The sequence below is a fragment of the Lycorma delicatula genome, chromosome 3, assembly GCF_047948215.1.
Source record: "Lycorma delicatula isolate Av1 chromosome 3, ASM4794821v1, whole genome shotgun sequence".
Lineage (NCBI taxonomy): Eukaryota > Metazoa > Arthropoda > Insecta > Hemiptera > Fulgoridae > Lycorma > Lycorma delicatula.
In genome coordinates this window covers 14339088-14358625 of record NC_134457.1, presented here as the reverse complement: position 1 = coordinate 14358625, position 19538 = coordinate 14339088, and the positions used below count along the sequence as shown (strand labels likewise).

Sequence of the window (19538 nt, the reverse complement as noted above, 5' to 3'; positions counted from 1 at the left end):
GCGCTGACTTATGTTGTACGTCTAAATAAAATAAACCTTGTTATTTATAAAATCAAACATCTGACGGTTGTTGAGACGTATTTCACCAACAAAAACCATTTTTTATGATTCCAGTCACGATTTATTTTTCCCAGTTTTATGATTTGCGGTTCGCTTACCTCTCCTTCCCTGCTTCGTAAAGCGTAATTAGTTGAATTATTGAAAATTATGTGCAAGCGGAAAACAATATCAGACCGGTAAAAAATTAAATCTATTAGAAGCTATGTTGTAACTTAATAGTACGTACGAGTATTAGATTTATAATTGATATTATGGAGTTCCAGCCTTATTTTCGGTTTCAGATTAAAACTTTCGGTAGTTACGTATTAACGCCACCGCAGCTACAGCTTTATTTAAAAACAAAGTAGTCAATCGGATTTCGGTAGAAAATGGGCCAATATAGAGTTTACATCGGTTCAAAACAGTCTCTTTATTAATTTTAATAAATGGTTATTTTATAAATATAATTTAACCAAACTTAACCTACACTCGCTAACCTTGACTAATTAACAAGAGTGTTTTGATTATTTAAATAATAAATAATTGCAATAATTACTGAATTTATTAAATAAATACTCCTTAAAATTACGGTGTTGATTAGTCAAGGTTAGCGAGCGTAGGTTAAATTATATTTATAAAATAACCATTTATTAAAATTAATAGAGACTGTTCATTTTCCATCGAAATCCGATTGACTACTTTGTTTTTAAATAAAGCTGTAGCTGCGGTGGCGTAAATACGTAAGTACCAAACTTTCTAGCCGTTCCCCTAATTTGAAAGGAAAAATAAAGAATTCAAAAATTATGTAAATTTGCCTCCATATTTGGGAATTTGGCTCCATATTACAGTATTAGGCTAATGTTGGTTTTGTCGGTAACTGTATCCCATGAATAGAAAGATTTACATGTAATGACTAGATGAACGTTGCCGTCTCGAGACCAGTCGATGACGAAAACTACAAAGTGTGAAATCGATCTAAGTAAAACAATACCTTTTTTCGAGTACGGTTCAGTCACTTTTAATACAAACCAGTGGTAATTTAGCTTGCTACATTTTCAAAAAAAAAAAATATCTTGTTTATTCGGTCCCGACTCTTTGTTTAAAAGTTTCGAGTGCGAGTTATTCTGTATAAGGGGTTTCACCCCTTCTAAAAATTAACTATATCTTTGTTCAGGTAGCATTCGGGTTTTTATTGTTTGTAAATTTTTTAATGTTTCGGTAAGTTTTCTTTGTATTTTTTATTTCATTAATTCCTCTTTAAATAGTATCTTCACACTCTAAAAGTTTTTTATAGTAAAAATCTCACTAAAAAAATGTGCTAAAAATTGAAAACCTTTTTTTATTTTTTTTGAGCAGTTTTTGAAAGCTTTTTCGCAAATTTTTTTTTGGTAAATGAGTTCTTAGCACCCTGGATTTACAAAATAGATTGTACTTTATTCTGTCTGCTTGCACTTAAAATCTGATCTCACCAGTATCTTGGAAATTATTCAACCGTGTTTTTAATGAAATCAAATTTAGATTCTGATTATTCGGTGTCACCGTGTCATTTCAATAAGTATTTGAGAATTTATAATTTTGTTTTCTAAATTATATACACATTCCAACGTAACTAAAGTCAATTTCATGTATAAACTATAATTTTTGGAATAATAGCAAAAAAGAGAAAACCCTTCGACTGTTGTAGTTGCATTCATATCTAATTTTCCTAATATTTTGCGAAATTATTTACGTAATATACACATTTCTGGGAAGGAAAATAAATTAAATGAAAACGACTAACAAAATCAGAAATACAAATGAAAGAAAAGAAATAAAGAGAAATAATAAATGAACATTCAATAATATGATTATTTCATCGACCGATAAATAAGTATATGGGTATTTGCTAAAATATTAAAAAGATAGATTTTTGCAAAATGTAAAAATTTAGTTAAGATCATATAAACAACAGAGTAAATTTAAATACAAAGAAGATGAATGCAAAATGTTTAAAGTGCATATTAAACCGTGTTTTTAGTATCGAAAATCCAGCTGATAAAGTTATTTTTAATAAAACATGGAAGAATTAAATAGTTGGGTGCTATTATAGATTAGTTATCTTTCGAATAATAGTTAAATTAGAATGGTATCTTTTAAATTTTTATCCGGTTGTCGCTCTAAAAATTATAAATTTAATTTTTAATATTCATTCTGAAGTTTGTTTTGTGGTTTGGGGTATTTTAAAAAAAAAAAAAAATTTGGGGTAATTTAAAAAAAATGTAAAATTGTTATATTAGAATGAAACTTTGGTTAATTAATAATAGTTATAATGATAATTGTAAATAAAATACTTCACGGTGTGTGATATTCATATATGTATACCTCTCCATTATTATACACTGAAGTACGGATCCTATAAACACGATACAACATTTTTATTGCTTTCCCGTCTAGATATCGCTCCAGCAGAGCTATAGCTCCAGAACGGATATTATTGTAATCGGTCCAATTTTGGCATATGCGGTTTTCACCGGTTCTTGACGTTTTGACACCTAAGGAACCCAAAAAACCGGATGGGTGTTCGTTGTTGGCATTTAAATCACCGTGTATCCAGAACTACCGTACCGATTTTTACCGAACTTTGTCAGATTATTTTTACGTATGGGGCGTTGATGCCGTTAAATTTTCAACGTAAAAGGTCAACGGAGTGAGGCTGTAGAACAAGGTAACTCTCAGTATCTCGAGATTTCGCCTAAGTAAGGTTTAATTTTTTTAACCGCATTTGTTAACAATTAAAAAATAGCGATTTGCAAAAATTTTTTTACAAAATCGCATCCGCATTAAAAAATGCTGTTGTAGTTGTCTGCTATGTTTGATTTCACAAGCGGAGGGTAAAATTAAAAAATGAATAATATTTAAAGTGTAAAAAAGTAACTCGGTCTGGCCGGATCTCAAACTCGATCGCCCGATCGACTCGGTACCTGGTGCGTTAAGCTTCGCGGCTGTACCAGTCTGTCGACTGTATAAGCGAAATTTGTTCTACGTAAGTTGTGCAATTACATTAGTTTAGCTAGTAGCGCTACACCCGCGAAAATTAAATACGGTATGCGCGCGCGCTTTAGTTAGAATCATTAAATTAAATAAACGAAAAAAAATATTATATTTAAATAAAATTGTAAATATTTTAAATAAGTTTTGTGTGTGTAAGCTGTTTATCAGAAAGCTTTTTTTTCCAGCTTTTTTTTTTTAATAAAGAAACGACTTTTTTTCAGAAATTATTTCTTTTGCAGAAAAAAACTATCTCAATATTTTTAGCGTTAAGATTATCCTATTAATTAAATTCCTGTATGACCAATATTTTGAGCAATGGGTTTCTGTAAATGTCAATGTTTCAGCACCCATTGGTCTAAAAGAGACAAGTTACAGAAATTTCCGGAAGATTTAAATATGTACGTGTGTTGGCCTGTATTTTGATTAATATCTCGGCTGGCGATATGAAATTTTCAAAAATGGCCAAAATATTTCTCTATACATGTTGGGGGGAGGGGGGGCATTGATGGCATTCAAATTTGGAAAAATTTAAAAAAGGGGAAGGAGTAGTTTTCTTTATTTTTTATTTTTTTCACAGTGAGCATAGAAAATTGAACTTCAGTACGAAATGGAAGTACTTAATAAGCTGCTTAATAATACTATGTATTATTTGTTTTTTGAACTCGTAAAAGTTGAATAATAGCATTTACAATATTTACTTAAAATTAAATAAATTTTGTTATATTATTTCCATTTTAAAGTTTTTTTGCAATCCTTTGCCGGTGTTTACTTTTTGTATTCATTAGAAAAATATATAGAATTTTATAACAACAGCTATACAAAATTATTCAACTTTTATTCAAGGTAATTCTATTGTGGAAGAAGCAAGATTTGTTTTTTCCAACCAAATTCTTTTTTTTGAAAATCGGATTAAAACATTTAAAAAGTTATACGGTTTCGAATTGCTTCTTCAGTTTTTTTGTTGAAAGTTTCTTAACAATGTTCCGAATAAAAAATATTTTGTTGTAATTTATTTGAAACCATAATGTAAAAAATTAAAGAAAAGTTATTTATATGTATGTGTAATTTTAAGTTTATACCTGTATGTGGCCCCTATATCCGTTTCCGGGCGCAAGAATCCCGCCAATAGAAATCTTTTTTCCTTCTCTCTCTTCAAAATAATTTATTTACTACACTTTTACTCGACGTTTGAGATGGTTAAAAGAATATAAAGTGGATTTTTTCGTAACATTTTTTGTTCGTTTTTTTTTTAACAGTAAACGCTTGTACAGAGGACCTTCCAATAATGCAACGATAGCTTTATGGTCTTTGTGTAGTACTCGCTGTTACTGAATGTCTTGTGTTAAAATCATCGCCTGATGATACATTTATATAATTACTTTAGTACAATTAACTATTTTACCGATTGGTGTTAATTTTCAATGAAAAATTAACATGGGAATTTATTAGATTTAAAATATGTGTTTTTATTTGGATAAACACTTTAAATAAATTGTGGTGTATACATTTTTCATGACCTTTGATTTCATACTATTCTTTCCTGTAATTATTAGGGGTTACCTTTGGTAACCCCTAATAATACATTGAGATAATAATAATACATTTTAATACATTGAGTTTCTATTGAGAATTTGTAGATAATGTCCGTGAGATAGCTTTAAAGAAAAAAAAAATCAGTTTTTGAATTTAGGATGTGTGGGAATTTGTCCGCCGAAGATAAATTTAATGTTTTATTGCAGGAGTAGGGATATTTTTTTTTACACAGCGATAGCTTTCTTTATTTCTTTACGTTACGTATACTGCCAACATCACATGATATTTCATCTCGTAGGTATTTTTTTTTTTTTAAAGTTGGTTTGGACGAACCTTTAGTAAATTTAAGATGGATTAAGAAATAATAAAATGATGAAAAAAAATAAGGCGGTAAAATTTGTTTCAGTTCACGAAAGGCATCGCTCTTTTTTAATAGATTAAGTACTTTCTGACAGCTGGGAATGTAAGCACCTGCAACTTCGGTTCTGTCATCCGGCCTCTTTCCCTTCACATCCGATGTTTGTGCAGCGTAATACAGAGACCCGTAATTACAAAGCAGGTTATAAATTGTAATTAAAAAATTCTATAGATTTATATTACGCAATTTATTTTTTCAATATTTTCTCATAATCCGTGACTGAAATCGAGATATTTATTTGATCCGTTATGTGGTGCGTTCATTATCGTAAAACAGATTATCAAGTAAATCGATTTTAATGCTTTTAATACTAGGAGGGTAATAAGCGGTAACAATTTTAAAAAAATTATTATTTGAATTCTTCGTCCGGTATTCTAATAAAAGATCGAGACGATAGCCTCCCAGTAATGTAGTTTACTCCGCGGTCTCTAAAATCATTTCTTTTACCAATGAAAAGGATTCAAACATATTCACCAATTTAATCGTTGCAAACCGGTTTATATCAATGTTAATTTTTAAAAGTAATTTTTTTACCATAAATTTGTTTCTTTATTTTCTTCCAAAGAACATTTCTTCCAAGGATTTTGTCTGTTGTACAGTTGTATTCTGTTTAATGATCTACTTTTTTGGCGGTAGAAAAATGTAGTTTGCGTTTCTTTCCTGAAACTAGAATGTGTAATAAAATCTAAATTTGTGATCGTGTAATAATTCGGCTTCGATGGCCCTTACATCCCCTTCGTGTTAAAAAAAAAATTACCTGGTAGTTTCTATAATAATTTTCGAGGGGGGACCTCTAATTGATCCTTCTAATGGAATTTTCCAGATTTAGCAGGTATTCAATGGAGAAAAAGGTTATAACAAGTAGTCTTGATTAGTAGGCTGATTGTTCTGTCCCTTTAATAGCACGATTTGAAAAACATTGTGAACAGTGGTCGGGGTTTCTTGAAGGTCCTCGAAGCGCCTCTAAGTGGTTCGGAGACGAGTGATCCCGAGGCTTAATGAGTTCTCTGCTTTGACGAATTGATTTGAGGCGCTGTTTCTAAGCCGACTGAAGTCAAAGAGGTATAAAGAGGCATTTCTATCCTGGTACCAGTGCCTCTCCCTATTAGGGCAGAGCGGAAACCCTACGCCAAGCTGCTTAAAGTCAAGCGGGAGGTCAGCTTAGCCCGCAAGCAGCCAGAAATCATTTTCCTAAACAGGAAGGATAACTCATTAACGAAAACAATTAAAGAAATTAGAGAGGAATTTCAGACTGCCTTTCGCAGAAAGAGGTCATATTTGAAAATTAGGAACATAGAGGATACTAGGAAAGGTCTGGTCGTCGAAGCAGATGACGGTTAGTCATTTTAGAATCTGATGTTGGTAAAATGTTGAAGGTCAAGGTGGATCAGAAACGTAAAAAGGTGGCCTCGATTCATCGTCTATGATATAGATCGTTGCCTGTCCGAGGAGGAAGTTGTGTCATACACACAACAAAACACAGCAAACGGGAGCAAAACACCGACTTGGATGAAACGACATTCAAGTCTGATTGCGGATTTTGTTCAAAATCGGTGATGCCCGAAGTAACACAGTACATTCGAAGTCGGGCCTACTTTGAATAACAAGTTTGTCACTGAGGATAGGTTGTTTGTGGATTTCTCTTCGTGTAGAGTCATGAAGTACAACGATGTTTTAAGTGTATGCGCATAGGGTTCACCCTGTGCGCATAGTGGTGATGAGGTTATTTTGTATTTTTTTTTTAAACTCTGATTAGGAAATTATGTAAAAGTAAGTTAAAAACACGGAAATTATTTAAAAAAAAAAAACATTTTTAGACTTATTTATTGTCGATTTGATTGATTTTAAGTAATCATTTACCATAAAGATAGCAAAATTTCTTTTACAGATTTCATATTTCAGTAATGAAAGAATACAGTTTAAATTCGACTAGTGTACTTTTAGTTGTTTTGAGTAGGGCGATAGCTTTTCATTACACCCACTCGTCTTCGTGTTAATTATCGTTACTGTTTGATAACGATTTTGATCTAGCCCGGTGACTCGTTGTATTAATTGAAACCCGTCGGACGAAGTACACCAGTAACACAGCCTTTCAAATCCGAATGAACTGCACGTTTAACCGGATTGGAACACGAAGTTGTCCGACATTATCGGAGACTCTATTATGACGTTAGATATACCGGTTACAGATATAGAAGCAAGTCTCGACAGGCATGCAAGTTTGATCGGTCGATGTTAAAATTGATGTTTTAGATGATGTTCTTTTAAAATGATTTTTAATCATTGTTTTCGTAATTTAAATAAAATAATCTGTGAAATGTACGATGATTATTGCTTTTTGTTGAGTATTCCTTATTCGTTCCTTGGCTCTTTGTACTACTACTCTTCATTAGGCTGTACCTAGAATTTATAATTGATAATATCGGAACACTGAGGTACTGGTGTCATTATCTGATGGAGGAGGTGGAGATAGAACTGTTCTTGTATACAAAAATTACTTTTTCCTTTTTATTTTGAATGTATATAAAATAAATAAATAAATAAATAAATATATATATATTTACCCTGAATTTTTTGTTGTTATATTAATTTATTTTATATACTATTGAAGACATACTTATCTATGTATTATGATTTTGCTCCATTATTCTTGTTAAACCTTCTGCCTTCAAATTCACTTATTTCTGAATTAATTGGAAGATAAAACACAGCTTGTACCGTTCTTAGTGACCACTCTTGTTCTATTAAAATATTATGTCTGCTCGAGTTCTGAGAATAAAAATCTTGGAAATAGAGTTAGAATCGCTTTAAATTTATCAAAAAGTTTAGCCCGTTCGGCATTGGCTGATTCCAAAACGCTTAAAAAATTCATACGCTTTATCACAGATTTTTTTTTTTTTTTTTTTTTATTCTAGGAGACTATAGGACTATTTCACATGAGGCAGTTTTAGTTATCGCGGGTGTTAAACCAATTGATGTCCTGGCGTTGGAACGTCTTTTATACGCTGCGAAGTCGGGTGAAGTGACTGCGCAGCATCTCTATTCGGGAAATAGAGAAGGTTTTGGCATTTGGCAGGACAGGTGGGATGAGACAGCAGATGGGCAGTATATACACTGTCTCTTTTCAGACGTAAGGGCGTTGAGAGAGTCGTCTTGAGGATCTCCCCCAACCGACATGTGACTAAGTTCCTATCGAGACATGGCGCATTTCGGGACAGGCTGATGAAATTTGGCTTACTGACTCGGATCAGTGTCCTCAGCGCTTAATATCGGATGATTATCATGTGCAGTACGTCTGCTCAAAATATGAGTTTAGGCATGCAGAGGTGGTCAGGAAGCTTGAGGGTCTTGGTTCGAGTCTGGATCTGCGATTCAACTGGAAAGTTAGATGAGTGGCGCATTGTTGAAAGAATTTTAAGGTTTTTGGCGTTTCAAAGGACTGTAGAGGGTGTTTAGTGTAGAATACACCACGTTTGGGTGCTTCTCTGCCAGAGTAGGCTCATTTGGCAATTGCGTCCGGTTGTTTGGTATGTTCGTGGGTTCGCTTCTCCATCTCTGGTCCCGTACTGTAAATCATGTTTTTGCAGTACCGGTGGTGATTTTCTGGAAAGCCAGTGTTCTGTGTTCCCCTCGTCGGGGCTGATAACGATCGGTGGCAGTTAGTCAATCTGCGCTGCTGTAGAGCTATTGGCTAGCCAGTAGCGTAGTGTGTTGCAGGAGGGCCACTGTCGGCAAAATGAAGACGGTCTTCTTTGGTGTTGTGTCCAATTTTCGTAGCTCATGAGGCCAATTTATTATTGCCTATTATTTATTATTGTTATTGTTATTTATTATTATATATTATTGCATATTATTATTTTATTATTTATTTATTTTATATTTATATTGGTACTTGCTGGTATTCAGCGACCTAGGCGTGGCACCGAATTGCTGTCTTTAGATTTAAGGTGACAAGTTAAATTTTACATTTACGATAATCATATTTGTAGTTTAAACGGGGTGTTCCTACCCAGTTTAGTTTAATATAGAAAGTGAACGACTTGACGCAAAAGCTAATGGTGTATTTACCAAGCTTATACTTTTAACGCTATTAGGTTAACTCTAGCAGCTAAATAGGATATTATAGGATATATTATAAATAGGTTAGGATTAGGACCTATCCTATTTATAAACTGTTTGAGGCAGTAGCTCTTCGTGGCACGGACATTCGGTTTTATGCTTTAGAACATAATGGGGTGGTGGCGGGAGAAATGCCAGTGAACATAATGTTCTTGAGTTGATTTGTAGATACTTTGCTGTGGTATGGTAGGTTAAAATTGCGACGTTGCGAACAATTTTTGTGGATATGAGGTAAATATATTGTTGCAGCTCATTTCGTAAATTTTTATTGTTTATCTGATTTTTGATTCGGTTTAGGTGAGTTTGAAAAATATATTTTTTTAGTTGGCTTTCAACACCGATAGAAATGTCTTTAGAGACATTTCTATGGGCCTGTTCATCAAGGATTATAGTTTTTAGACATCCTTCCATCTAAACGTCTGAATTTTAATAGTAATAATGATAATTATTTCTTCGCTCTTATTTTTGTAAAAATTTCAACTCTCAGTACTTTATCTACCTTGAATCAAAGCTAAACATCGTTACTCCTGTTGAACGTTTTTTACGTTATGAAACAGAAAAAAGTGATTATTATTATTTTTATCAATTTCGTTAATTCTCTTTAACTTTGTATTTCATCTAAAATTTTTGGAGACCAGAAGGGGCTTTCATAATCCGATTTTTAGAGGATTTTCGTAATCTAAAAGTCCGACTTACAAAGTTTTCGAGTTTATGGATCGAGGAACTACGGTTATCGGTGGTGGCTTGAATTAATATGTTTATATCTGTGCTCTATTTACAAGCGACTTTCGATATTATATTGGGAATTTAATTTCTTATCTGTAGAGATAGTATAGACATGAAGATTTAATAAATAATTGTGTATATATAAAAATATTATGACTTCTATGCTCTGTAAAATAAAAAATTGAATATTCTTTAAAACAAAACCTGTGTGTATTCAAGATATTTGATACGAGTTCATTTTAAAGCTTTCTCTTTTGCGATTAGAATCGTTAATTAGTTCCATTAACAATTATTTAAGCACATAATAGCTTTTTTATGAAGGGAAGTTATAGTATTTTATTTTAATACGGTAATAATGTTTTTACCGCTACTGTGCGACATTACCAACATTTTTTTCGAATCATGTATTATGCGTTCGTAATTTTTTCCGAACAGGCCTGCAGAGGACCACCAAATATCATTTCGATTCCTTCTGTTCTGATTTTCCGTCTTTCTCTTCCAGAATACTTTCGTTCTTCTGTCCAGCTCATGCGCTCTCTTTTCTTTTATGCATTCACAACAATGTCTATTCTGCTGATTTTTTTCTAAATTTTTTTTCTATCTTGACAATCTTTTATTCTATATTTGGCTTTATTTAGGTATTCCTTTACTTGTTTTATGTAAGGGCGAAGTTTTATATTTCCAAAATTTAATAATAATTATTATTAACGAAATAATTTTTATCAATTTTCTTTAATGAATAAATTATTGTAATTAATTGTTCATTACGCATTTATATACTTTACTGCGTTATACAATATTTTTTTTTTTATAAACGTGTATCAAACTACATTAACCTTTACGTGTTCATAAAATTAATTTTCCAATATTTCTGGACAGTTTACTACGTAATTTTAAATGAAAGCTTATAAACTTAAATATTCCCAAAACCTGAAAAAAGTTATTTTGTAACGTATTTCGTAGTCGACGCAAAAAATTAATTTCAGTTGTACATTATTAAGCTTAGAATTTTAGATTTTTTTGGGTTTGAGAACTCTGCCCTTGATTGATTTCATAAGATCAAAATTCAGATAATTAACTTTTATCTTTCGTTTTTTTACTTCCTTGTTAGAAGTAAAGAAAGTATTATGATCGCGAAATATTTATTTTTCAGATTTCAACGGAAATATTCAATTTGACCATCCCTGAATCCATTTTTATTACTTTCGGCGTGACGTCTGTACGTACGTATGTATTTCGCATAACTCAAAACACGATTACCCGTAGGATGTTGAAATTTTGGACTTAGGACTGTTGTAACACCTAGTTTTGCATCTCCATTTTGATTGCAATCGACTGAACGAAAAGTATTTAAAAAAGCCTAAAATCTCCAAAATTTGGATTTTGGACTTTTTTTAACCGCAGTAATAAACCCTCATTGAGAAATTTTCAACGACATATCATAAGTGGTACTTGTTTTCATCGGTTCCAGAGTTATAGCCAAATAAAACATTAATTAATGAAATAATTGGACCTTACAAGAGGAAGGCACATCGGTTCAAATCAGATTTCATCTCCTTTTTTTTAATTTGAGTATATTGATTTATTAATTTATTAATCTCCGATTGTAAAAGCAATGTACAATAAATAATTCATTAATAACAATAAAAAAAAAAAAAAAAATATGAAGCAAAATCAAGAGTTGTTAATGAAATAAAATTTTATGCATTTTAAAAAGATGCGTATTTGTAATTTAATAGGCGTACAAGGACACATGTAGTGTCCACATCAGATTTTTAAAAAATAAAACTATTGTTAGTTATTTATAATTATTCATATCAATTTGTTTATTCAAACTCTTCGGAATGGAATCATTTTTTGTTGAATAATTTAATAACCTTTAAATTAATGGACTTATCAATGATTTTTACGCTGAATCTTTGTCTTTAATATTTCTTTTTTTCTTTTTAAACTGAACAATTTTATAATTTCGATTTTATTATTGGTCATTTATTACACGGGATGTTCTTATTTGTGTAAATTAGGTTTTTGTTGAACAAAATTGTTCGTTAATATATTATTAATTTTTTCTCTGTTGCATAAAAACTGATTAAAATGATTAGTTTATTGTTGGACTACCGTACTCTTATAAATCGATCCGGTTGTCACGTGATATTGCAAGAGTCAAGGGGCTAAGTTTTAATCCCGGGTGAAGGTACAGCTATTTTTAGATTAATTTCAATGCCGCATTATACCTTCTGGTACTATGATCGTTCGGGTTTCATTTACTTTAGTTATTCTGGTGTTTAGCTGACTATAAAAATAACTATGCGCATGCGTGTGACAGCGATTAAAAGTTTACCAAAGAAGTTGTTATTTTATATTTGGATGTTCGGAGGAGTTCTTACTCGGTTTGTAAAGGTTTTTTTTTTTTGCTGCGCTGCCTTCTGCGTTATTGTAGTTATACGCAGTACGTTCGGAAAGTTTCCGTGCACTGGAGTTACGGAAGTTTAATGAAACTTTCCTAATTATTATTTATTATTTTTATTTCATTATATAAAATATATATTTTATAAAAGGTGTTGAAAATTACTTCCTTCAACATCAATATAACACTGCACACGTTTCAATTTGTTTTCGTAGTATTTAACCAGCTTATATATTGGAATGTCTCGTACGTACGCCGTTATTGCGGTTTTTAGTTCGTCAATCGTGCGTGGTGTGTTGCGATACACTGCTTGTTTTGCTGCTCCCCATAGGTAGTAATCTAGGGGAGTCGGATCGAGCGATCGTGCAGGCCGTAAATCCCTCGAAATGATTCTTTCACCAAAGACATTTCGTAAAAAGAGTGTCATTGACCTATTATTTGTGTGCGCTGTCGCACTGTCTGGTTGGAACTGACCGTGATTTCCATTTCTGTTAACTGCCTAATGTAGTTTGTTAAAACTGTACAACAATGATTACTATAATTTGCATTTTCCAAAAAAAAAAAAAATATGGACTTAGAATGCGCGTTCTGCTCGCAAAGATTATTTGTGTAATTCATGGAGGTTAGCTGTCGACACAGTCCTGTATTTTTTAATTAATATACCCTCCCAGATGAAACCACGCTTCATGTGTAAAATGCATAATGTCAAAGATACCTACGAAATTTTGGTCAATGAAACGTTTAAACCGTTGACAATGATTTATTCTTTTGGCATGATCTGTAGGTTTCAATTCTTGAACACACATTACTTAATAGGGGAAAAGTTCTTTTCTTATAGCTTTATGTGCGGTAAAAAGTCCGATATCTTGCTGCTGTGCTAACTTCCGCATTGACTTTGATGAGCTTTCGGTCATATCGTCCGAAATATCAAACAGCTTCTGTTCGTTTAGATGTTCTTCCACTTCGGTTAACGTCTTCAATAGAGCCTGTTGCCCGAAACTTTTCGATAAGAATCGAAGTGCGTTGCGGGGAAGAACAAGAGTTTTTGGAAACTTGTGCTCACTAAATCAGTATATTTGTCACCTACAGGAAAGTCGTGTTTAACGAGAAAAATGGGTTCTTCTACCGAAGAACCATTACATTTCTCGCAACTGTTGATTCCGATAAACGAAACGAAGCACGTTCAATCACAACTCAACAACTGATGTCTTGGTTTATTAACCAAGACGCCCAACGAACCCACAGAGCAACCGCCGAAAGAACAAAATGCACCACATAATTCTAAAGCATACTGCACACCGACTTTCCGAACGCGCTGTAGTTCGGTTAAATTAGTTCAGATGTTCTGTCTAACCCTACCGGGGTTATGTCTAATGGTGAACGCGTCTTTCCAAATCACCTGATTTCGAAGTCGAGAGTTCCAGCGTTCAACTCCTAGTAAAGACAGTTACTTTTATACGGTTTTGAATGCTAGATCGTAAATAACGGTGTTCTTTGTGGTTGGGTTTTTTCAATTAACCACACATCACACAGGAATGGTCGAACTGAGACTGTACAAGACTACACTTCGTTTACACTCATACATATCATCCTCATTCATCCTCTGAAGTAATACCTGAGCGGTAGTTCCCGTAGGCTAACAGGAAAAAAAAGAAGTTCTGTCTATACTTTAATATGCGGGTAAATATGGTCGATTTGTTAATTTTATTGGTGTTCTGATAACTATGAAACTGCATTTAATCAAAACATAACTAGGCTTGATTGAGAGTTTACGAAAAAACCTGTTTCGTTTTATGTGGAGCACTGTACGATGAAAATCTTTCAATGGAAAAAATTATGTTAGCGGGAAATTATGTCCGCACCTTTCATTATGATTGTTTCACGAAAGTATGTCTCAAAATTTTGTGTTATCTGAAAAACTCAGGGTGTGTACAGGTAGATGCAACGATAATTTTGTAATAGTTTTAAAATCTTTTTTCATACGTTATCGGTCCCTGAAATGTAAGTATAGATCGAGTTGTATTCCGTTAATATATTTTTCAACTTTTATTTTTTTAAAATAATTCTGTTCTCGGGTGATACTTCAGCTACTCCGAGCAGTAAAATTAAGAATATAGCTCAAGGATCCCATCGGTCCAGACGTTCTTATGATAATAGTAAGTAGTTGAAATGGACTCTGAACTAAACAGATTCCAGAATTATTTGATTGCATTATAAATACATACTGTTCAGTAAGCGATCAAACTCGGACGAATGTGAATGGGCTTTTAGACGACAGTGGCAACTGTAAAAAAATTCCTTGGACTCGTCATTTATGGAAGCAGCAGCTTTAGTTGGTTTAATCGTATGGAATACATGACATCTGTTCTTAAAACAAGCGTATTATGTTCTTACCCTCTGACAGATGGTCAGTTTTGAAACTTAGAATCGTATAATTTTGCGTATGTATATTCCCATATCAATTATGGTGTGTGTGTGTGTGTGTGTGTGCGCGCGCGCGCGCGCCAGGTAGCCGAAAAGTAACTTTTTCGTAATTTAGATAACTGGATGCGGTTTTCGACATCCTTCCTTGCACCGTGGGGTTACTTCAATGAACTTTCATTTCATTCTTTTTTATTTTTGACGGCGGGTGGGTGGGGGTAACTAAACAAATTCAAATGGGTCGTAAATATATCATTTTAAACAGCTCGATGAGACAAGTAAAATTATACAACTTAACTAAATTCTGAATGCCCAATCCAGAATGGTGGCCGATAGTGTATTTGTTTCAGATAGAACTACAGTTGTACTCTGCGCTTTAATTTGTTTGGTATTTGAAATTACCCGATTCTCTCTTTGGAAACCTTCTCCGATAAGAAAGGCCAACTCAGGAAGCCACATTTAGAGTATTCTGCTTTCAGTTACAACTGTTTCAGGGCGTGGGCAGGGGTGGCTCAGAAGTTTTCAATGGGATACGTGGTCATGAAAAGTCTTTGCGAGATAAGGAAAACGGTATCAAAAAATTAAATTCTGAATATTTAAACCAAAATGGAGACCGCAAACGTCATTGTTGATTAAAAATTGAAAAGATTAATTATTAAAGTTTTTTAAATACTTCTTTTAATTAAAATTACAGCATTGAAAATTTTTATTTAATCTATTAATAATGTTTCAAAGGTTTAAGTTTATTGTACTAAAAACAACTGTTATGAATTTTTACAAATTTGTAACATTTATCTGTTAAGTTTTTCGTTTTTAATAATAGTAATTTAATAAAAGTTGATTTTATTTTTATTTTTCATACACAAGTTTTGATAATAAAATTTATATTTATTAGTCATTTAACAAAGTTATTGTACTTCAATCTAAAAAAAGTGTTTCTCGTATCCGAATTTTTCTGTTTTACGTTGGATACCATGAAAACTACGTAGATGCAGCTCTAAGACCTATTTTATTCGATTTTTCAAGTCTGAAAACATTAGGAACTATCACGTAACCAATAATAAGAAAGCCTTACATAACGCCTTAAATATTTCAGTGTGACTTCATTTCACCTGGGGAACTGAAATCCAGGCGAAATTTTTCGCTAGCCCTAACTCTATAACAAAGCGTATTCGGACGTATGTTTGTATGAACGTTTTCCTTATGTCAAGCTCTAGAATCAGTTCCCAAATTATTTTCCTTTCCGTTTGAATCATTCTGTATAAACGCTGGTGTCCCACGAAGAAACGGAGAAACATTTAGGACATGCTCTACTGATGAAAATAATGAAAAAAGGTCTTATGAACATAGGTCTGGAAACGCTTTGTTTTTGAGTAACGGCTAGCGAAAGATTTCGTCGGGATTTCAGCTCTTCTAATAAAAAGCCCTACCTTTTTTTTTGGAAACCAAATTAAGGAGTAAAGTTGGTGGTTTCTTATGTAATTAGAGCGGAGAAATAAGAAAAAAACAGGTCCCAGAATTGTAACTCCAATATTTTTTAAGATATACGACGTAAAACACAAAATTCGGTGTCGAAAACAGGTTTTTTTAGGTTTGCAGTAAAATAGTCTTGTTAGATGACTAATAAATGCGGAAGATTTAGTAACAAAACTTATAGAGAATTTTATTCTGAGAAAATTAATTTAAATGCAGACAATAAAATCTAAAAAAAAACCTTTAAAAATTGGTTTTTTATTGAAGCAAAACAGACGAAAAATAGAGAGAAAATCGTATTAACGATTATTAATCTGATATTATTATTATTATGCTAACCTTATAATTTATTTATTATATTTAAATCGTTAAAAATTATTGTAACTTTTTACCAGTGTAGCATATTTAATTAATGATTAAAAAACTAACTTATCAACAATTTTTTTATTATGCGTTCAAGCACTTTCGGAATAGAATTCCATCATCAGGAACTTAAAAAATGTATATTATATTCTTAACAAAACCTAAAATCTTCGTTGTCATATGTTAACTTGTTTATGTAAAGAATATAAAATATAACAGTGGTCGTCATGTGTTTAAAATTGTGTCGACTTAACTCGCATATTAAGAATATTGTTGATAAGGGTTTTTTTAAATTATTAATTATATAATCATACCAACGGGCCGTGTTTGATAAAATTATTGTAACATATTTAGTGTTTTATATATGTTATATCGTTAAACTTAGATTATAAATTCTGTGACAGATCATTCGACTTGTTCGTTGCAGGGTTTGTGATGTAAAACGGCTAAGTAAAGAAATCAGTTTATTAAACTTAACGTTGAAAACGTGGTTATATCGGCCATGTTAAGCGGTCCAGTAATTCGCTATTAGCGGGTAATTATTTTGTGATGTTCAAATTTAGGACTCTGGTTCATATCCGACCGAATGAATGAATGAATAGGTTGATTTTTGGAGTTAATTTTATGTTTTGTTTAATTTAAGCGGCCTTGTTTATGATTAAGTACTTATTATTTACCCTTCATTTATTGTCCTACTTTCCTCATTACGTTAACATTATTCGAGTTGTTGATCCCGCTTCTCAGAGAAATAAGTTGTAAAATAAACCGCTGTTTCAGCGTGTACTGTGTACGGAAAAAGTAACATGTATTGGCGTCGACCCGATCGGATTTCCTGTGAAACGCTTTATAAGCGGTTTTTCGATCTTTATATTAATAATTAACTATTTATTATAAATATTTTAACTTTGAAATAATGTAAATATTATTGTGTTTAATTTGATCGACGACGTATTGTTTCAGGTCAAGGTCGGGTTACGATAGCAGTTCGAGTGAAGCGGAAGATTTATCGGACGAATGCGATAGTGCTGCCGGCGGCAGCGGGAACGGCAACAGACATCGAAATAAAATCGCCACCAATAAAGGACGGTGGAGTAAAGAAGAGGTAGTTTATATTGATACTATTAAATACTTTTTCTTTTTCTGTTTAACCTCCGGAACCACCGTAAGGGGTATTGCTTCAGAAGATGACATAAATGAATGCAAATGAAGTCTCAGGTCGAACACTCCTGAGAGGTGTGGTTAATTGAAACCCAATCACCAAAGAACACCGGTATCCACTCAAATCCATATAAAAGTATCCGTATAAAAGCCTTTACTAGGATATGTACCTTAGAACTCTCAATTTCGAAAACAGCTGATTTGCGTTGACGAATTAACCACTAGACAAAACCGGTGGGCTAGTGTAGTCGATCTGAGACTGTGCAAGACTACACTGCATTCACATTCATACTCATTCATCCTCTGAAGTAATATCTTACGGCGATTCCGAAGGCTAAACGGAAAAAGAAAGAGAGAGTTTATATTGATAAACAAGTTCAAAGCGATTTTAAAAAATCGAGTATAATAGTTTCGCATAAATACCCGTATCTTTTTGCGTTGCGTGGTTTCGTTTCGTAATTTGATTTTAGAGTTTAGAAAATTTTTAAAACTCCTGAACCACCTCGTACAGAAAGACACCTTGTGAGGATTTCGGTCGCCACAAACTTTAAGGGCATTCGTAACCGCTTATCCTTTGCTATGTTAAATGTTGAAGATCCGTTATCTCAGGAACTATTAATGCTTCAGGCTTCACATTTTCTTTGGATATTTGGTATTCTAAGTAGATTAGGTGGATGTAGAATTATAACTATAAACCACTTTCCTAATGAAATATAAATTAATATAATAATTTTTTAGGAATTTTTTAACGGATATTTATTCACATATTTTAAAAATGTTTGATGTATTTAACGACTTATAAATATAGAATAATGACAAAAAATTCAAGTTGTTATATTCAGTGGTTTCTAGAATAACGGATCATATATTTAGGAAAATATGATTTTTGGAAAACGAGTTTAAAAATGACACGAACTAGTTTTTTTAAGTTACTTTGTCTGTCAGGCCTTTTTCTGTATTTCTTGAACTGTTTTTTCCGCCTCGGTTACCCGTTCGTCTTCAGTCTTCTTTAAAATTTTTACGGTATTAAGAAACTGATACAATTCCAAGATGGAGAACTTCACACTTTTCCATTATTAAATGTTGAAAGTGCATCGTGTACTCCAAACTGAAGTGTTTCCTTTCCCGCAAAGAAATTTTTTGGTAACCGGTTTCAAATTATGCTGTTGAGAGGACTCGTTGGAGTTCTGCATCTCTCTTTGGAAACATTTTTCCAACAAATCTTCACTAGATTTAAACGGTGAAATATTGGCTTTATAGCTATACTGGTAAATTTCTGAGGGTCATTGTTTGAAAAAGAGATGTGACGCAATTCTTTTTAAAAAATCATAAAAAATATATTTGTAACTATTTATTTATAAATTATTTTTTAATCTAGTTGTGAAATTTATTTGTTACAAGGTTCATAATATTCAGTTATGAGTCTTATATCAAATAACTCAGAAAATATTGAAAAGTTAACCGAGAAGAAATTAAAAAAAAGTTTGTTTTTGACTCCTTACCGGTTACGAATGTCTTTAAAATCCCTCTTGATAGTAATTTTTTTCTATAGTTGTAATTTAAAATTTGTAAAAAGAACGCATTTTTTTTTCTTACTGAGGTGGTGGATAAAAATATTTCTTAGGTGGCGGGAAATCCGCCACCTAAGAAATATTTTTTTAATAATAGGTTTTTTACATTTTTAAGGAAACGAAGTGGTTGATAAATATTTGTGTATTGTTAAGAATGAAACTATTTGCGGCGTTTGTGGAAAGGGGAGGGAAAACCTAAGTAGGCTGTTGCTATTCTACGGGAAATACGAGTATGTTGGTTGTCGGAAACGCTTATGTATGTTACGTAAGATAAGAAAGA

The 19538-nt window shown here is 32.5% G+C and overlaps 1 protein-coding gene across 4 annotated transcripts in view; it reads left to right on the top strand.

Moving 5' to 3' along the window:
* The window catches only part of Myb (proto-oncogene like protein Myb), a 176870-nt gene that overhangs the window by 40814 nt on the left and 116518 nt on the right, over positions 1–19538 (top strand). For all 4 annotated transcript variants that reach the window (XM_075359436.1, XM_075359437.1, XM_075359435.1 and 1 more), the window contains exon 2: positions 17490–17631. In XM_075359436.1, the coding sequence (XP_075215551.1) occupies positions 17490–17631 (142 nt within the window). The remainder of the gene's footprint in view (positions 1–17489; positions 17632–19538) is intronic.